Below are 19,777 nucleotides of genomic sequence, written 5' to 3' on the forward strand. Positions count from 1 at the left end.
CCACAGAATCAAAGCCATTTTCAGATCAACAGAAACTGCAGCACTTAGAAGTACTTTGTTAACATTTTCATAGACAATGTTGGTGGCATGATATACAGTTGTTATTAGATAGGATGGAGAGAAGAAAATGAAAGATCTGTTTACACAGGATAACCTTTAGGGGTTCATCTACTGAGGAGGGAAGAGTGATAACATGTGATCCAAATCGGATGGGGTTAGCAGATTTAATAATAAAGTCTGAGCCATGAACAATAGGTCTGCAGATGTGACATTTTATAATGGGATAGAGTGCTTCATGGGCTGATAGAAACAAATAATACAAAAGTGTTAGAGCTTTATAAGTTCAATTTAAATTCTAAATTGCCAGAATAAGATTGTATTCATTATGTCCAAGGAATTGAAGACAATTGATAGAAAACGAGGGTTATTTATTTACTTTTTTGATTGTCCAGTATGAATAGGAAATGGTCAGTGATGGCATTCAGTAGTACCAGAAGGACATGCACCTGGAAGATGTATTTGTTAGCAGCAGTTCAGGAAGAGTGCCTTTGGGAGAGGTTTATTTGGATAGGCAGGTTTATTTGGATAGGTGGGTTTTGAGGTTAGTTTTGTGAGATAGAAGAGGTTGTGAGTTGTTCATGATAGTTATAAACTGGACCTAGTCATACCAGAAACATTTCCTCAAGCATTATGAAGTTGTTTTTATGGAGTCGGGTCAAGGTTTCAAGAATGTTATTAAAACAATTAGTTATGTACTTACCATAACGCTAGATGTATGTAGTCCATCTCACCATATATTCTTCACCTGTGCATTCGGAGCCGACAGTCGGCTCTGACTCGGCCTATATACTAGCTCGAAAGTCTTTCATTGGCTGGCTAAGATGGTATCCCACAATACCATGCTCCACATCCCCAGATCTAGTTTGCTGCTAACAAAAGCCATTTGTGCAATGCACACACGCACACAGATCCACAGCCAAGAAGATAAGGTCCAACAAGTTGTCTAAAGGGACTAACACCAGGGTTATCAAAGGAGATCCTCCAAATTCTCCAGGCAGGGGGACGGTGGGTGGGTAATGAAGAATATCTGGCGAGATGGACTACATACATCTAGCGTTATGGTAAGTACATAACTAATTGATGTTATGTAGTCCTATCTTGCCATTATTCTTCACCTGTGGGACAGCGTCCCTAGCACCTATATCCTGGGTGGCTCAATGAAAGATACTCCTGAGCACAGTGGAGCCAAAGGAAGACCTGCCCCTGGACACCACATCCAATTTGTAATGGGACACAAAAGTATGAGGAGAAGCTCATGTTGCAGCTGCACATATATCATCCAAGGATAGTCTGGCTTGAAATGCTGTAGACGTTGGCACTGCTCTTATAGAATGTGCTCTGACTGGAAAGGGTATGTTTCTGCCTCTTGTCTTGTAAATAAAGGAGATGCAACTGGATAGCCATCTAGAAATGGTTACCTTGGACACCGCTGATCCTAAGCGGTTGTCTGAGAATGAAATAAAAAGTTGATCTGATTTCCTCCATTCTTTAGACCTGTGTAGATAAAAGTGGAGTTGCCTATGAATGTCCAACGTATGAAACTGATACTCCGCCTTGTCAGAGAAATTGGGAAAGAATACTGGAAGTTCGATGGATTGATTAATATTAGACGCTACTTTGGGGAGAAAGGTAGGGTTCGGCCTGAGGGAGACCCTGTCTTTATGAAAAAACAGGTAAGGGGGCTTAGCTGACAAGGCCTGAAGCTCTGAAACCCTCCTGGCAGAAGTAATGGCTATTAGAAAGGCCGATGTCAGAAATTTCAAATCGCAGGAAGCAGCAGGCTCAAAGGGTGCAAGAGTGAGTGCCTGCAGAACAAAATTAAGGTCCCAAGGCATAACCGGTTGAGCTACAGGGGGACGAAGGAGTAGTGTGCCTTTCATGAAGGCTTTACACAGTCTGTGCGCCATTAAGCTGGGTTCATGAGCCACATGATAATTAGAGATGGCCACTAGTTGAACTTTTATGGTGGCTGGGGCTGACCCTTGGTAGAATAGTTGAGACAGGAATTCTAGCACAGTGTTTATGGGAGCCATGTAGGGGTCAATATTTTTAGACTGTGCCCATATCGAGAACCTTTTCCACTTACTGGAATAGATCTTCCTAGTGGCTGATTTGTGAGAGGATGAAAGGATATGTACTACATTTGGAGAAAAATCATGATACCTGACTATGGTCGGAAGTGGAGTAGCCAGGCGGTCAGCTGGAAGGACTCCAGGGAGGGGTGGAGCTGTCCCGACATATGTGTCAGTAAGTCCGGATGAGCGTCCAGAGTCCAAGGAGGCTCCACTGCAAATTGTTGGAGAAAGGGGAACCATACCTGTCGAGGCCAGTATGGAGCGATCAGAATCAATCTGCTTCCCAGAGATAGTGCTTTCTGAATCACCTTCGAGATGAGGGGAAATGGAGGAAAAGCATATAGCAGACCCGAGGGCCAAATGTGTGCAAGAGCGTTCCTTGGATATCCCCCCAATGGAGGTATCAGTGAGAAGAATGCATGGCATTTCGCATTGAGAGGGCTGGCAAATAGGTCACAGCAAGGCTGACCCCATTTGTTGAATATGCTGTCCACCACCTGGCGGTTCAGGGACCACTCGTAGGGCAGAAGGATAGCCCTGCTTAACTTGTCCGCAATCACATTGGTTTTCCCCAGAATATGCGTTGCTATCAAGGTCCTGTGGGAAGCTATCACCCAATTCCACACTCTCATAGCCTCCCTGCATAGTGGATATGATCAGGTTCCCCCTTGTTTGTTGAGATACCACACTACGGACATGTTGTCCGAGTGTATCGCAATCGTCCCGGTTGGGAGGACATGTTGTAGTGCCTGCAATGCTAGGAGCACTGCCCTCATCTCCAGGACATTTATCTGCAAATTCATCTCGTGTTCCTGCCACGTACCTTGGACCAACCTGCCGAGATAATGCCCCCCCCCACCCTATCTGGGAGGCATCCATGGTCACTGTGGCTACCGGGTCGGGTGAAGAGAACGGTTTCCCTACTACTAGGTTGTCGGTGCACAGCCACCAACTCAGATCCTGTCTGCATATGTTTGTGATCAAGATGGGATGAGATAGAGGCAAACTCTGAAAGGACCACTGGGCGAACAAGAGCCACTGTAATATGCGCATGTGCAGCCTCGCTAAAGGAACCGTCATGATAGTGGATGCCATCGTGCCTAGTAGCTGCAGCACTAGCCTTGCCTTTACATGTGTCAAAGGTATCATCTTCTGAACCTGCCCTTGTAACCTCTTGATCCTTTCCATGGGCAAAAACGCTCTCATCCGAATAGTATCCAACTCTGTTCCTATAAATAAGACACGCTGTGAGGGTAGCAAGGCAGATTTTTTTCAGTTTATTGTGATGCCTAGCTGATGGCAAATGCTGATGGTATAGTTTCTGTTTTGACAAAGTAGATGCTTGGTGGGGGTGGCTAGGAGCCAGTCGTCCAGGTAAGGAAACACCTGGAATCCTAGATGCCTCAAGTGAGCCGTCACCACTGCCATGCATTTGGTGAACACCCTGGGGCTGTGGTGAGACCAAAGGGCAGTGCTCAAAACTAGAAGTGTCTGGCTCCCAGCCGGAAGCGTAGATGACACCAGGATGCTTTGTCCATTTTTGTGTGGTAATAGGCATCCTTCAGGTCGATGGAGCACATCCATACTTCCTTTGCCAACAGCGGAAGAATTGATTGTAGTGTGACCATTCGGAACTTGGACTTGCGAACATAATGTTTAGTCGGCTGAGATCCAGAATGGATTTCGGCACCAAAAAGAATCTTGAGTAGGTCCCTAATCTAATCTGGTCTGGGGGGGACTAGCTGGATGACTCCTTTTTCTAGCAGCTGAGAGACATCTGATGCTGCTTGGTCCCTTTGACCGGATGGTGGGTCTGGGATCCTTTTGGGGGTAGGAGGGAAGGAGTGAAATGGAATGGTTGTAACCTCTGGCGATTATCCCTAAAACCCATTTGTCCTGGGTTATTCTTGCCCAGGCTTCCAGATAATGGGAAATCCAACCCCCAACTGGCTCCGGAGAAGTGCAGCCGGGCACACCCTCAAGAGTGAGAGTATGGGGAACCGCGGAAAGAATCCCGGTCCCCCGAGTTGCGGGGGCTCCCTCTGCCTCTGGGGCGGCGTCTTCCAGAGTATGACCCCCCCTCTGCCTCGAAGGGGGGGGTCTCACCTTGTGCATCAGGAAATGACCTCTGTGATTTTCTGAACCACATTTTTACCCCCTGCTGCGCCTTGGGATAAGGTCTCGATGGTAGGGAAAAACGGACTCCCACAGCAGACAAGGTCTTACCCTCTTGTTCGCACCTGGTGAGTCTGTCTTTTACTTTGGTCCCAAACAAGGAGGAACCGTCGAAAGGGGCATCAGTAAAGGAAGACTTAAAGGCCTCCACAAAGTGACACAGGCGTAGCCAGGCCTGCCTCCTGAGGGCCACTCCTGAACTGGCCGCCCTACTCGCTCCCTCGGCCACGTATGAGATGAGTCGCATGGATGAGTTCGCAATAGAATTAAGGGTGGAAAGCTGAGCGTTGACTGTTTGAGCCACCGTCTCAGGAACATTACCCCTGAGAGTATCTCCTACCTCCTTAAGGAGATCTCTTTGGAGCCACGTGAAATGAGTCAAGTAATTCAGCGACCACAAGGTAAAGGTTGCTGAAGAAAGGGTACACATCCCATGGGTTCCTTTTGTCAGAAATTCCTTCCCTTGGGGGGCAGACAAGAATCTGTTCGGCCATCGAGGGACAGGCTCCACTGAGTCAGGGGTCTCCCACACCCTTCGACAAATTAAGTCTAGGAGCTCATCGAAGGGTGGAGATACCCAGGAGGCGAAAGGCTGGGCACCAAAGGCCTTAAGGAATACTGACTCCTCCTCGGAGGAGTTTTTGGAAGGCCAGTCTCCTCTTTGTTTCAAAATCTCCAGTATTTCAGAGAATGAAACATCCTCAGAGGAAGACTTGGGGGACCCCTCCGACTCCTCGAGGTCAGTATCTGAAGTGAGGGACTCATCTTGGGAGTCTATATGCTTCCTCTTACAAGATTTCTTTCTGGGGGGTTCCTCAGGCACAGAGTCTGAGGGTTCCTCAGAAAGAAGGGGACCACTCATGGGGGTGTCCTTGGGCCTTTGCACCCTGCTGTCCAATGATAGAGGAGTGTCAGAAGCTCTCGCCAGTGCAGTAGGGGACAGGAGAACCAATCCAAGGGAGGTAGCTGAACCAGCCAGCGTGCTCTGCATTGCCTCGAAGGCAGGGCCCCCTGAGTCTGAGGACCGAGCGCCCTCTAGGGCCATGACCAGGGCCGGTGTCCCCCCTGCCGATGTGCCCAGAGGAAGGCTCGGCACCGACCTGTGCTCCGAGTCATCCCCCTTGGCGCCGACAGAAGAGACTCGAAGTCCCAGACCCTGTGGACGGAGCTGACAGGGTCGGAGCCGAAGTCGGTACCGAGAATCCCAGTTGGGGTATCAGAGCCGACACAGGAACATCCCTCGGAGCGGAGCTCACCGGCTCCGAAGACAACGATGCACTCGGAGGAGGAATAGCAGGTACTACTAACAGGGCTGGCTCCGGAACCGACGGTCAGAGCCGAGAAGAGTTTAGCCAACACTGGCGATTCCAGGAGCCGCTGCACCACCCTGTCCATGTCCAGATCTGAAAGCCTGGAGGATTTGGAGGAAACCGATAGAGAAGCAGACCTCTTATCTGGAGAGACTTGTCTTAAACTTGGAGACCGGCTCCGAATTGGTTCCAAAATTATCGGAGCGGTCGAAGGTTCAGTCAAAACAGTGACTTCCTGTGGCTCTGAGATCGGTGGAGCCGAGGAAGCAGATTCCACAACCAAAATCTTAGAGGGCGGCTCCGAGACCAAAGATGGAGCCGGCGATATCTTTTTTGACTTAGAAGCTTTAGACTTCGACTCGGAGCTGGCAGTCGAAGCTAACTTTTCCTCAAAGGATGGTTTTAATAGACCCTTTAGTATCAACTTATTTTTCCTTTCTTGGAGCACCCGAGGACTAAAAGAGTGACAAAAACTGCAAGACTCCTGAAGGTGGATGGCACCAAGACAATAAACACAGACGGAATGTCCGTCTGTAATAGACATTTTATATGCACATTTCGAACACTTTTTAAAGCCGGAAGGCTTATGCTCTTTTTGCTCTTTAGACATGATAGAACTAAGCACAGAACTTTCTCGTAACTGAGAAGAAAAGGCAGGAAGCGAGCGTCTACTATAACAGACAGTCACTGACTAGACACAACGATAAGAGACCTCTAATTAAAACGGTCTCCACACAAGAGAACAACAACAAAGTCCGACGAACAAACACAAGGGAGGACTAGGTCCTCTAACTCAATTGGGCCTAGCCCAAGGAAAGGGATACCACAAAAACGCACAAGCACACACAAGAGAACCAGAAATGCCGGCAATCGCTCTCACACAAAATCTAATTAAACATCAAACAATATCAGATGATTTCTCAAGAAATTTCCCAAGAAAATTAGTTTGCAAAAGGTACTTAGCCAAGCCAAATCGAGACCACGTCCAAGCTCTACAAGTGGCAAACGAGATCTGGGGATGTGGAGCATGGTATTGTGGGATACCATCTTAGCCAGCCAATCAAAGACTTTCGAGCTAGTATATAGGCCGAGTTGGAGCCGACTGTCGGCTCCGAACCCACAGGTGAACAATAATGGCGAGATAGGACTACATAACATCTAACTACTCTTGCAGGAGGGGGATACAATCAGAGCTGAGGTAAATATTAGCTCTATTTCCTGTGGTTACCTTTGTTATAACTCAGAATGCACATGGTCTCCCTTTTAAAAGGAGCATAATATTCCCTTACTTTTTGGATCCTGTTGATATAAAGTGTGTAATAGCTGTTTGGATACAGGGAGAGTATGAAGTCTTATTTTCACTACATTTTGATGAGAGATAATGCTAGGATTGTTATACTTTACCCGTGCTTCTAATATGATCACTTTGATTAGGAGGTGGGTAATGGAGAGAGTCTTTTTCAGTGAATACTGAGTGAAGTGAGTAGTAACACTTCATGGACTGGTGGGGCCTGGGATTGGGTTCCACATCATTGTCCAAGAGGACATGTAGAAAGGTTAGCTGTATGTTGTGCAAAGTTCTGAATGGGGTGAAAGTCTTCTTCTTTCGGCTTTTCCCGGTTAGGGTCGCCACAGTGGATCACCTGTCTGCTCATGATTGGCAGTGGAGTTTTACGGTGTTGAGTTGCCAGCCCAGCGCCCAACCTTCCACTGAAGGCACACACACACACTCACATCTAGGGCCAATTTGGAGTGTCCAATCCACCTATAGCATGTCTTTGGGATGTGGGAGGAAACCTATTATAAATATGGAGAGACACTCAAGGATTTTGTACAAAAATGGGTCATTATGAAATAAGGTGTAGAGGTGTGTGTCAGTTGTATGAATAAAAGTGCAATTAAAAGCAGTGGTACAATGTAGAGCAAAGTGTTAACAGAAGAATACAGTGCTGAATAGTTATAACAGAGAGAAGGCAGAAAAAGGGCAATGAATGAGATGGGAAGAAAAAGTAACTGCTATGGGCATGATTCTAGGAGCTTTTGGGAGGGGCTAGGAGTTAGGTATGGGTTAGACACAGTGAGCAGGATTTACCAGGCATAGTGCCAGGAAAGTAGGGTAAATGGAGTGCAGTATGGAGGGATATATGTTACATATAATCAGTAAAGCTGAGAGCAGATGGTGAAATCTCTCAAACGGAGCCGAAGTAGAATGAATGTGATGCCAACACTCTTATCTGCCTTGTGCCTGCTCCTTGCTGGGACTGGCTCTGCCTGTGACCCCAAAATGGAAAAATGGGAGCAAAAAATGGATGCATAGATAAATTCTGGGTTATAAACGGTTTTACAAAACCACATCAATATCTATAGGGAAGCACAATGCATTCTTTCATGAAAAATGTTCTTAGACTATCAAATCTAGTGAATATAAAATAATTCTAGTCCAGCCTCTAAGATAAACTGTCACCCTACCAGTCCTAATCCAACCCTTAATAATTAGTGTTATAAAACTATCTGTTCAACAAAAACACAGCTGCATTCAGCCTTTCTGTTCTTTATGCCATTTCATAAATGATGTACAATACCAACAGGTTAACCAGTACTGCTAGGGATGCTATTATTATTAGTAGTAATAGTATATTTTAATATAATCTATCAGTACTGCATTTCTCCTGACAGTATTACTAATACTCCTATTATTAATAGCACTGTATGCTAGTATTATCAGTACTGCATGCTCCCTGACAGTATTCACAGCTTCTGAAACACATCAGACAGTGTCATTTTGTCTTACCCAATCGTGTCTTCATCCATAACATAGAAGGACAAGTTGTGGAAGCCCATGGGCAGATGTAGAGTGTACTCTTCACCCCAAAATGGATTCAGGTTTTTCCATATTGTCGCTGTCCTAAAATAAATAAACAAATAAATAAATAAGCAATAAATTATATGTGCAAAGTCACAAAAAATAATGACAGGGACAAAATCATATAATGATACACAAACACACACACACACACACACACACACACACACACACACACACACACACACACACACACACGCACATGCACACACACCATACAAGCATAAAATATCCTGTTTATAGAAATATTTTAGCAGCACTAAATGGGAGTTATAGAACACCTGTTCAAAGAAGATGCAGGTGACTTTCTCAGTGGTAGCACAAGAGACCAAAGGATGTCAGCTTACAGCAGTATAACTAGGTCTTATCAGTTTACATTTAAGAGTCCCAAAAACTGTATTTTCCTTCTGCTCTTTAAATTCGCTATCACTTTATCATTTATATTTTGCAATAATATAATCAACTCCAAACCTTGACCTTGCAGATCCATGTGCCCTAATAATCTAATCATCTACCACTTCAGACATATTAAATCCCTTACATTTAACTGTCAGCTCAGATGGCATAGAGGGATAATCATCTACCACTTCAGACATATTAAATCACTTACATTTAACTGTCAGCTCAGACGGCATAGAGGGATAAAGCCTTATAAACAGCAGATTGAGTATCTGTTGGAGGCGGGGGGAACAATGTGGCTATGCCAGCTCACCACTCTTTGGAGAAAAGGACAGCTTATTTCTATAGTGGAGTCCCTGATGGAGATCAAAGATCATGGGAGAGCAATGGCTTAAGAAATGACTGACATGCCATTGCAAACATGTCCACTATGCGCTAAACTTGGGGTGGTTCAGGGCATGACATGCACAGTGTGCCAAAGCACAAACCCCACCAGATAGGTTTTCCCCCTGCTGTCTGGATCTGCCCCTGGCAGGAACAAATGTGACAAAGGGCACTTGTCTCCCAAAGGAGTAAACGGGCTGTATGGGGAGTGCAGTTGAAGAAGAGCCTGAAGGACATTGAAGTAGGGTGGAAACTATATAAAACATTAAGTAAATAAATAAATAAAATTTGACCAATTACTCCCAGACTGAATTCCGCCTTTTCAGCAGAGTCATATACATTGTCATCTTCCAAATTCTTTGTAAGTATTATCTATAATGCTGAGGCTGAAATTTGTCAATATTGATCAGTACACTACCCTGGTCAACAAATATAAATAAATAAATCAATAAATATATAAAAATGAATGCATACACACATATATAAATAAGTAAGTACATACATAGATAAATAAACTGCCTTCCAGCTTTCAGATATATTTGTCACATACATCTTTCTTGTCCACTGAGAGATAATATTGATGATAGAATCCATCTCATCCACCATCATTTCCAAAATAAATTAAACACAACTGCTGCAATATCATCAGGAAGAGAGAGTAGAATGTGTGTTCAGCAGATAAAATCAAAATAAAACCAGTACAATTTAATAATGAACAGATAAAATCCTTCAAACAACAGGATGTGAATCCTCACAAACAAACAGGATTAGTGCTTTTGGCTATGCCTTCATCAGATCCTGTTCACACTAAAATGACTAATCCAATCAAGTCATCTCCTGAGCTTCCTGCTTTTCAATATAGGTTTTAAGGGCACCACTCCATTAAAGCCAGGGCTCCTGTCTGCATGTAAATCAGCTATCCAGCATGTTTCCAAGACTTCAGTTTTATTTGATAGCTCTCCACCTCTTATATTACCTAGCACTCTTTTCAAGGCTAGGAAGGCAAATGTATGTCCAGGATACTTTTGAATATACTGTGACAAAGCATTAGTCTGTACATTTAAGTCTAATTTCACTAAGATGGCGCAGAATCTTCTCCTTAAAAGGCCTATTGGTTTTCTCAACATAAAATCCTGGGCAGCTATCACAAGTAGCTGCATATACTATGTTCTTAGTATTACAATCCATATATGTCTTTAATTTATGTCCAACCAGTTACAGGATGTTTGAAACAATTGCTTGTATCTATATAAGTACATGCTTTGCAACTTCTACATGGAAAAGTGCTCATCTTAAGGCAATGTGGAGCAGTATCTTGTTTGTGACTTAACAATCTCTGTAGATTCAACTTATTCTAGAAAGTGAATCTGGCAACATCACCAGCAATGTGTCTTAGGCTATCATCTGAAGTTAAAATCTTCCAGTTCTTCCTAATGATTTCACAAATGGCTGATATGTCACTACTGTGTGTTAGTAAATATCTCATGTCACTCAGTTCCCTATTATAATTTTCCATATCACCCTTTCTTCTGACTGAGAAAAAACGTCTCCCTCTATCATTTCTCTGTGCCTTCATCTTCATGGTTCCCCATCAAATTTCAAGAACTTTATAGCCTCAGGTCAATAAATCATTCTGTAATCATTCTAATTCATGTTGGTGCACTTCATCGTCAGTGCAAAGCCTAGATACACATAGCATCTGGCCATTTATTATTTGTGGATACACATTTAGGATGCATACTTGTTCTGTGCAAAGTATGATTTCTCCAACATTCTATCCTATAGCAACGTATTAAATTGGCCGTCTTCATCCAATAAGACAGTTGCATCCAAAAAGTCTATTTCTTTCTCGGAACCTCTGACATCAAACTCCAAGAATGATGTAGTACTCCCCAAGTATTCCACAAAACTTGATAGTTCATTCTCATTACATCACCATAAAATGTCATCAACAAATCTACCATAGAAGATGACATGTCTCAGCTAATGATTCTACTCATTTAATACAAGCTCATTTTCCCAATACGCTATGACCAAATAGGTGTAGCTACTGGCACATGAGGTGCCCATAGCTATGCCCCACTTTTGCCAATAATGGTCAGTTTCATAAACAAAGATGTTATTCTCCAGTATAATTCTCAATAATAAGCAGATTTATGAGATAGTAGGGCCATCAAAATCTGTGTGTTTCCTCAGAAGTTCCTGAACAGATCTTATCCCACATTCATTGGGAATCACTGTAAATAACCTTTTTACATCCATTGTTACTAGTATAAGGCCTTCTCTTCCATCCAAATTCGTTACACAATCATGTAATATATGTAGGAAATGAGACATATCTTTTAGAACTGTTCTCATCCCAGAGTCTTTTTCAATTGAAATTCCATGACAATGAAAGCTGGCACGGTAAGCCAGCCTCTACCAGATACTATCAAACATAGCGGTGGATCATCTCTGTTTTTGTGCACTTTGCATGTCTGTGAGAATGGCATAGCGCAACTATGATATGGAGGCAACAAAAATTATGGTTTGTATAACTTGAATCAACATGAAAGGGAACCACTATAGAGTTGTCACAGAACAGGAATTTAACCATCACACCAGCTGATAAGGAAGGAGCTATCGTGATAATGCAAATTACAGACTTTCATGACAGAATGCTGAAAATACTTAGTGACGAGACTACATACAAGATGATACCTAAATGGGAAGTACAGACAGCAATAAAGTGAATGACACCTTGTAGGACATGTTAATGATGAGAGCCATCAAAGAAGCCTTATATGATTATTCAAGAGTTAACGATCCAGTAACTCCGGTTATTAGTGGACTACCCATTTATCTACCAAAATATCTGTACACAACCTGCAAATCCATGAGTATGTTACAATATTCACATGCATACAACACAGTGTAATTATCTCAGAGAACTCAAATACTTTAATATTTAACAACTCACATGAAACATGTGTCCCTTCTTCTATGTATTAACTATAATTATTTTCTGAATATATCCTTGTTTATATTTTAGGGAAACAATTTAAACAAGTTAATCATATGTTAACAAACTGTGTCTATATAAATCTGCAATTGAAATAAGCCTTTAATAAACCAACCTATTAATTAAAGCTTACCTCTAATCTCCATTATCTATTCCTATTTTTATTATTCCTATGGAGGCAATACAAACCATAGTAAAACTGTTTCAGAGACCCCTCATACTATTACATATCCAACAATTGTTCTTAACAACAGATCCTTTTTATGAATTGTATTTCTTTATAACATATTTCATCTTAAAATTTTTAATAAATGGTTTAAATATAGCAAGCAATTATTAAAATGCACTTTGATTTCTATTCCCTTTAGCAATGGACATAAACCAAATAGAAGAAGTTGCTAGTATTCTAACATTTGTCTTGTCAATAGTATAAACTGTTTATAAAATAATATTTGCACTCATTAAGCAAGATCTGTAATATCTAACATTATAATCAGTAAAGCTTTTGCCCCAACCATCATCAGAATAAATGCTTTTTCACAGGTATTAATCACATGTTGATAATTAATATTTTTCCATCAAATAAAAATTAAGAAATATGGGAAAGAAGACTTATTTTCAGTACTGCCAATGCCATGTTAGAGAGAGTGTACTTTGCAAACAGATCCATATGGGACTTCTCAAGTGTTATCGGTCATATTCATTAGTACAACACTGCATCAATATTAGTAAGTGTCCACTGCATATTTTGCTTAATAGTCATGTAATGAAAAAATCTGTCTGTGTATGGTAATCATAAATCTTAATCTAAAGCGCTGAAATGCATGTTAAACTCTTTCTAAAACTTCCCCATGCACTTTCACAGTTTACAATCTTTAATATTTGAAACAAACTAACAGGCAAATGTTCTGACCCCTTTCAGTGTATTGCCAAATGAAAGAAACCCACATGACCGTTGTTATCAATGTTCCATTCTTTACATGGCTGCATATTCATCAGGATTACTGGGTGACAGTCAAATCACTGAATCATTTAAATCAAGTTGATAAATAAATCCTTTCTAGTCATTGCCAAATGACCAGCCTGCACAAATAAATTCTCCCTTTGCCATCATTACCATTGTATTCTTCCCATTCATATCCCACTTCTATGTGACTAATAGAGCGTCCATCTTAGGGGAGATAAGCTGATCGACTTTGTCAATATCATTATTAGTCATTTGTGACAAAGCTTTCAGTTTAGATATCACAAACTGCAAGCTGTCATGGAAAATTATTTTCAGGACCACTGGGGAAGTAATTTTGTACATAATTTCCTATACTGTACATCCTACGAATGGCTCTCACACTATCTTCTTTTTTTGCAACATACCTTCATAGAAACTGTGGCTTATAGAGATTTCCATTCCTTCTAGCATATTTTCATTCCAAGACATGAACTATATAAATAGTATTCTCAGATTATTACATTTTCATTCAGCTAAATTAAGAGCAGATTATATACACACTCTTGTCAGTTACCTTTCCCAGTACTTTCTCCTTTTTGTATATCCAGTCCAGAGTGCCATTTTTTAACAAATTTAGGCAATTTACTCCTTCCTTACCTTTAGGCACCCTACTCAGCAAGAAATTCTTTCTGCTTGCCTTATCATCTGGTGTTACCAACTGCTAATCAGTATAAAGTAACTCACCAAATGTCTTCAATGCTCTATGTTATACTGCAAGTACTTTTTACTTTATTGCAAGACAGTGCCATACTGCTCACACAAAAATCAGAATCACCAACAAATTTCCAATCATTTAGCACTACTAACAAACTACCATAATAAATGCCTCAGATCCTGTACAGATTCCTAATACAGAATATTCCAGTGCCCTTTGCATTTCATTTTATTAATGGCTTTTCCTTTTCATTCTTGTCCCCCTACAAAAAAGAAGTTTAAAACAGAACAGTGGTGTTTGAGATTTTCTCTTCTCCAGAGTTTTCAATCTTTTTTTTTTTTCTGGTCTGTAGTCACTCGACATTACAACTGTTGACATTTCAAATGGAAGCTTTAATGTGATCTGTCCATATCAGTGTTTATATCTGTTCTCAAGGGTTTCTAATGTGAGTTCTCCATTGTAATGTTTAATTCTGTTCTCAAGGGTTTCTAATGTGAGCTCTCCATTGTAATGTTTAATTCTGTTCTCAAGGGTTACTAATGTGAACACTCTGTAGCACTATTTATTTCTGTTCTCAAGGGTTACGAATTTGATCTTTCCATAACATTGTTTACTTCTCTTTTTAAGAGGTACTTATGTGATCTCTCCGTAATATTGTTTACCTCTGTTCGCAAGGGTTATTAATGTGATCACTCCATAACACTGTTTACTTCTTTTCTCAAGGGTTACTAATGTGATCTCTCTATAGTACTGTTTACTTCTGTTCTCAAGGGTTACTAATGTAATCTGCATTACAGAATGAAAACTTCAAGACCATATTTTCAATTTTGATTGCATACACCTGGCCATAACAGAAGGTTTATAGTCCTTTTTTATATTTTGCTGCTCACAAGTGGGACTCATGAATTTTCCTTAACATCTCCTGTCTCTACTGGTTTGGAGCAATGATGTACTGGGAACAAATTAGCTCTTGTGTGCACACCCAATAAGGCAATGTGATCTTTGGAAGACCATCGCTGTAAGTCATTCTTTATTTAAAATGTCTTGTAAAAGCATAATTTCTGGACTGACTGCAGTTGCTTTCAGAAACTCTCTGAGTTTCTGCATCATGATAGGCAGATGAGTCCTTATCCAGACAACCTCTAACTTCTTCTTGCAAGAGGGCCTCATTCAGTCCCTCTACAGATGCAAGACAACTCAGAATTACATCTGCCTGTGCAGTTGACTTGCACATGATCATAACACTATGAATATATCATCACCCTTATTTGCAGCCATGGATGTCATTTATGCAATGTTTCATTGAATATCTTAAACAATTTAAGTTTTTCTTCTTTTTTCTGCATAGTTTTTGACCCATAGACTACATAGCAACATCCCTACATTCCTAGATAATAAAGTATGAAAACCCTTATCCCAGTAGCACGAATATCAACTAGTGTTGCTCTCCTTCTCACAAATTGTTAAAGCACTTTAAAGCATTTCTTATAGGGAGCATTCTAGTTTCTTACTTCATATTAGGTAGCCATTATACCCAAAGAGGCATTCTTCTACCCCAGTGTGGTAAAAGTAAGATACTATCCCTTTTCTGGGCACATACTGCCATATGTCGCTAGTCTATTTGCAAACTGAATCTTGGAAGAATATGTCCCATAGATATCTATATGATTTGAAACAGTAAGTGGCATCCCAACCACTAACACTATTCTCTGTAGAGGCTATCATTGCTGCATGGCTAGTTAGACCTCAGTCAGCAGAAGTCCAAGTGCCTTAAAGTCTATAGCGCATGGCCAGGCAACAGAACATTGAACTTATTTAACACATACACGTAAGATATATAGGCACAATTCCACCAATGACATTGACAGGTGAACCTGTGAACTTATGACTGGTACATTGCCTTGCACATGCTGAGGCCACTGAACAGAACCACTGGCATCTTCATAGCGGTTGAGGTGATTAATGTCCTTATCATATTTCACTCATCCGTAGAGTACATAGTCAGTGATTAAAAGTGCACAGTGTCTGTTCACACATTATACAAAGCAGCCTGAAGTGCCACAGTCCAAGCATATATATGTTTTTCTAAATAATTTTTTTCCAAAAACTCCCATTCTCCCCACCTAGTGATCACCAAGCCCCTGGCTTGTCTTGACCAATTTTACCCTGACTCTAAGACATTGAGAGAGGGATTCAGTAGCCATGCCTCATGACCAGTATTTAGCCATACTAAGGAGATTTTTGAATGCCCCTAACAATTAATTCCTCCCATTTCATTGAAAAAATATGTCTCAATGCCTTCTTCATGGGACCTAGTGCAAATGCACAGTTTCTTACACCTGCAATTCAAACTACAGTGGATTCCCATTCCTTTGAGGATTTGAGTTCCTTGAGGCCGAGGTTACAAATGCTACAATTCTAAGCTGTCTTCTGTGTGAAGCTGTTGCTGCAGGACTCAGCCAACAACCTTTCCCATAATGCTTCAGCAAAGTACACCCATCCTTACCACTCAGCTCCTCCACCATCTGAGCTGCTAAAAGAACATGGGCCCAAAACTTATTTTTCTTGAAGCCATGCCAGTCTGTAAAGTTAGTTATTGTGTTAAGTGTATAGCCAATCTCCATTGTACAGTATTTTCTGTAAGTATATTTTGCCATTGCTGTGCAAACAGTACACAGTGTTTAAGTTCCAGCCTGGAGTGGACACTACAATACCACTGTTACAGTATCAAGTGCTTGAGCTTTATTGCAGCCACAGGACCATCAGTAGAACCACCAATACCATATGGCCCAAGATCTTTCCAAATCTGTTTGTTAGTTGTCGGTACTAGATCTATGATGAAATGACTGCATCCTGTTTTAATGAATAAAAAAATCTTACCCAAAACAGGAAGGAAAGAAGAAAAAAACACTAGCACACTTTGCACCCCACTTGTGGAGAAGTTTAATTTACTTAAATATACTAATTATTGGTTCACTTAGCTACAGAGAAAGGGCAAACATTGCAGTAATGTTAAACTGTTCTTGCTTCTCATCTGCAGCCTGTCAGTACAATAATCACCATGGTGGATCTACAGCCACAGTTCAGAACAGCAAAATCAAAAAAGCCCCTATTCCCTCTCTTTTAATCCCTCAAGCACCAAGCAGGAAGAACCAGCATCCAATAATAATTATGTACTGTTTTCAGATTGAGACATATTTGGCTGCTTTACATTAATATCTAACAATAGTATGGTATCAATGCTTTCCAGATACACACATGTTTAATCATGCTTTGTAATGCTATATGCACTAGCTACATAGATCTTCTATTAAGTGCCATAGCACATGTTATGTCCCCTGCATGTGTGTATGCTAGCCTCTGTACATGTAATATAGTTACCTGGGTAGTTTTAGGGGTTGCTGTTGTACAATAGCATGGCATGCTAACTTTTGTATGCAAGTATGCTGACTCTGTGGCAGCAAAGCTCAAAGCCCTGGCTGTGCCCTAGCTGACTCTAGTTCAGTAAGTAGTCATGAGTGCCAAACATGCTGGCCAGAGAAGGCAGGGGGTGAGACACATTGTGGGCACTGCATCATGCCTGCTAGCTAACACAGCAGGTGGGGATTATTGGCCTAACACTCAAATATCCTAGAAATTGCCAGGAATGATATCACAGGGGACAAATCCAATCTCCACATCTGCCCCATGAAATATGAAGGCTCTATTCCTCAGTTATCACAGGGGGACTACTCCATTTTCCACACCTGCCCCATGAAATATTCCTCAGTTATTCTCTTTCTTGGTAGTGGCCCTGATATAGGCAGCAAGCCAGACTTGTTAGTTTTAAGAGGACCTGGAACTGTGCGGTGTAACTGATTGTTAGTTTCTATACAGATGTGAGTTATGGCACATAGTGATTTGGGTAATATGTGAGTTATGGCATGTGTCAGTGTCCAATATGAGATAGCTATGTGTTACAGTACAGCATGATTTCATGTGGTGTAGCAAAAAGTGGTTCTTGATGAGACAAAAAGCACAGCAGATCTCTAGGAATATGAGGGGAGAGCTACAGCAGTAGATCTAGCAGATCACGAACTTAATTGGCCATGCCTACCAGGAAGTGTGGCAAACCAGGTTAGTGCCTACATACACATCGGTTTACAAAGTCCATTGAACATGTGGAAGAAACAGACAAATGTAGTTTCTGCAAAAAAAGAATTGGAAACAGTTGCACACCTTGTTGCTGGGTGTGCTACACTCATGGCAGATAGTCTGTACATAGAAAGGCACAATAATGTAACAATACTGTTGCAATGGGGATTGTGCAAACACTACAATACAGAAGTAGCTGAGAAGCACTGGAAACATGAACCACAAAGCATTATAGAGAATGATGAAGTGTACATCACGTGCATACCTCTCAACCTGGAAACATCAAAAATCTGGACAAAAGCCCATGGAAAATGAGTACAACTGGCCAAAAAAAAAAAAATCAGTGTGCTGATTAACATAAAATCTGCATACATATTTATGTAACCCCACCCACTCTGATGGAATTGTGGGATACCAGCTTTTAAATGCAAACTGAAGAAACGGCCAGATATGATCATGAAACACAAAATAAACAATAGTGTTTTATTTATATTAATATTTGATCTTGTATTAAATGCTGAACTTGTGCAAAACTAAAATATAAATTTCTTTTATAGAAATAAAATTAACAACTTCAGCCTTCTACATGAATAGTAAATAACACAAAATATAATCAGAGCAAACATTTTTATTTATATTAACATCTGAACTTGTTTATATCAACATCTGAACTTGTATAAAACTTTGAACAAACCACACACCTACTTTCGCAGAGGCTCTCAATAAAAATCTACCCAAACAGCAGAGACCTCCAAGGCAGAAACACACTCGACCACCACAACACAACACTAATCACGAGACACATAACTCTCCTAAACAGTGTGCCATTCAACTAAACCCCTAAGGCATAGGTGATGAGATAGTGAGGCACACTGATGTCCCACTCACTAGGCTGAATAAGGAGAAAGTAACAGTCAGTTGCCTGTCAGGTGCCAGGATCCGTCATATAATGCACGCACTCAGGTCAATCAACAACAGGTACAAATATGACTCAGTCATTGTACATGTGGGTGTGAATGACCTGAGACATACCTCCCTGGACTACATGAAAAGAGACATGGAGGAGCTCTTGGATTATGTAGCCCAGGCAGGTATGACCCTAGCCCTGAGCAGTATCCTACCATCACCCAGAATTATACCACAGTACAAGCAGAAAATTACTGATTTCAACAATAGGCTAAGTTTCTGGTGTCATTCTAAGGGGATCCAGTATCTGTCTGCCTGGGATGACATATGATTGACAGACCTCAATGTTTTGCCAGAGATGGCCTGCATCTGTCACCCCTGGGCTTCCAGATACTGGCCAAGGCTCTTGCCACCCCTATAGTGGCTTTTTTAGGTGGTGTTCCAAAGACCAAATTACCACTGTAACAGCTACAAACAAATGCAATCTGAGGGTCATGCTGCTCAGTGCTAGAAGTCTAAATCTCAAAATGCACTCACTCAAAGTACTCCTTAAAATGGAAAACATCGACATTTGTGCTGTAACAGAGACCTGGTTCAAGGCAGCAGAGAGCAACCCTGCACTACCAGGCTATAACTCTTTCCACACCTTTTGGCCCAGAACTTGGACTGAAGCTCCAAAGGCGATGATGTTTCCATATTCATAAAGGATGGGCACACCTCCAGACTGGTACCCAACATAACTCATCAGAGATACTTCAGGTGCAGCTAACATTGGATAAGACAAAGATTCAGGTCATAGACTGCTATAG

The 19,777-nt window shown here is 41.4% G+C and overlaps 1 protein-coding gene across 1 annotated transcript in view; it reads right to left on the reverse strand.

The window, feature by feature from the left end:
- Nucleotides 1–19,777, reverse strand: part of RASAL1 (RAS protein activator like 1) — a 1,855,221-nt gene that overhangs the window by 1,420,649 nt on the left and 414,795 nt on the right. Inside the window, exon 3 of the mRNA XM_044068436.1 lies at nucleotides 8,412–8,525. Within this exon, the coding sequence (XP_043924371.1) occupies nucleotides 8,412–8,525 (114 nt within the window). The remainder of the gene's footprint in view (nucleotides 1–8,411; nucleotides 8,526–19,777) is intronic.

This window comes from Protopterus annectens, chromosome 4.part0 (assembly GCF_019279795.1).
Source record: "Protopterus annectens isolate FY-2018-M chromosome 4.part0, PAN1.0, whole genome shotgun sequence".
Lineage (NCBI taxonomy): Eukaryota > Metazoa > Chordata > Ceratodontiformes > Protopteridae > Protopterus > Protopterus annectens.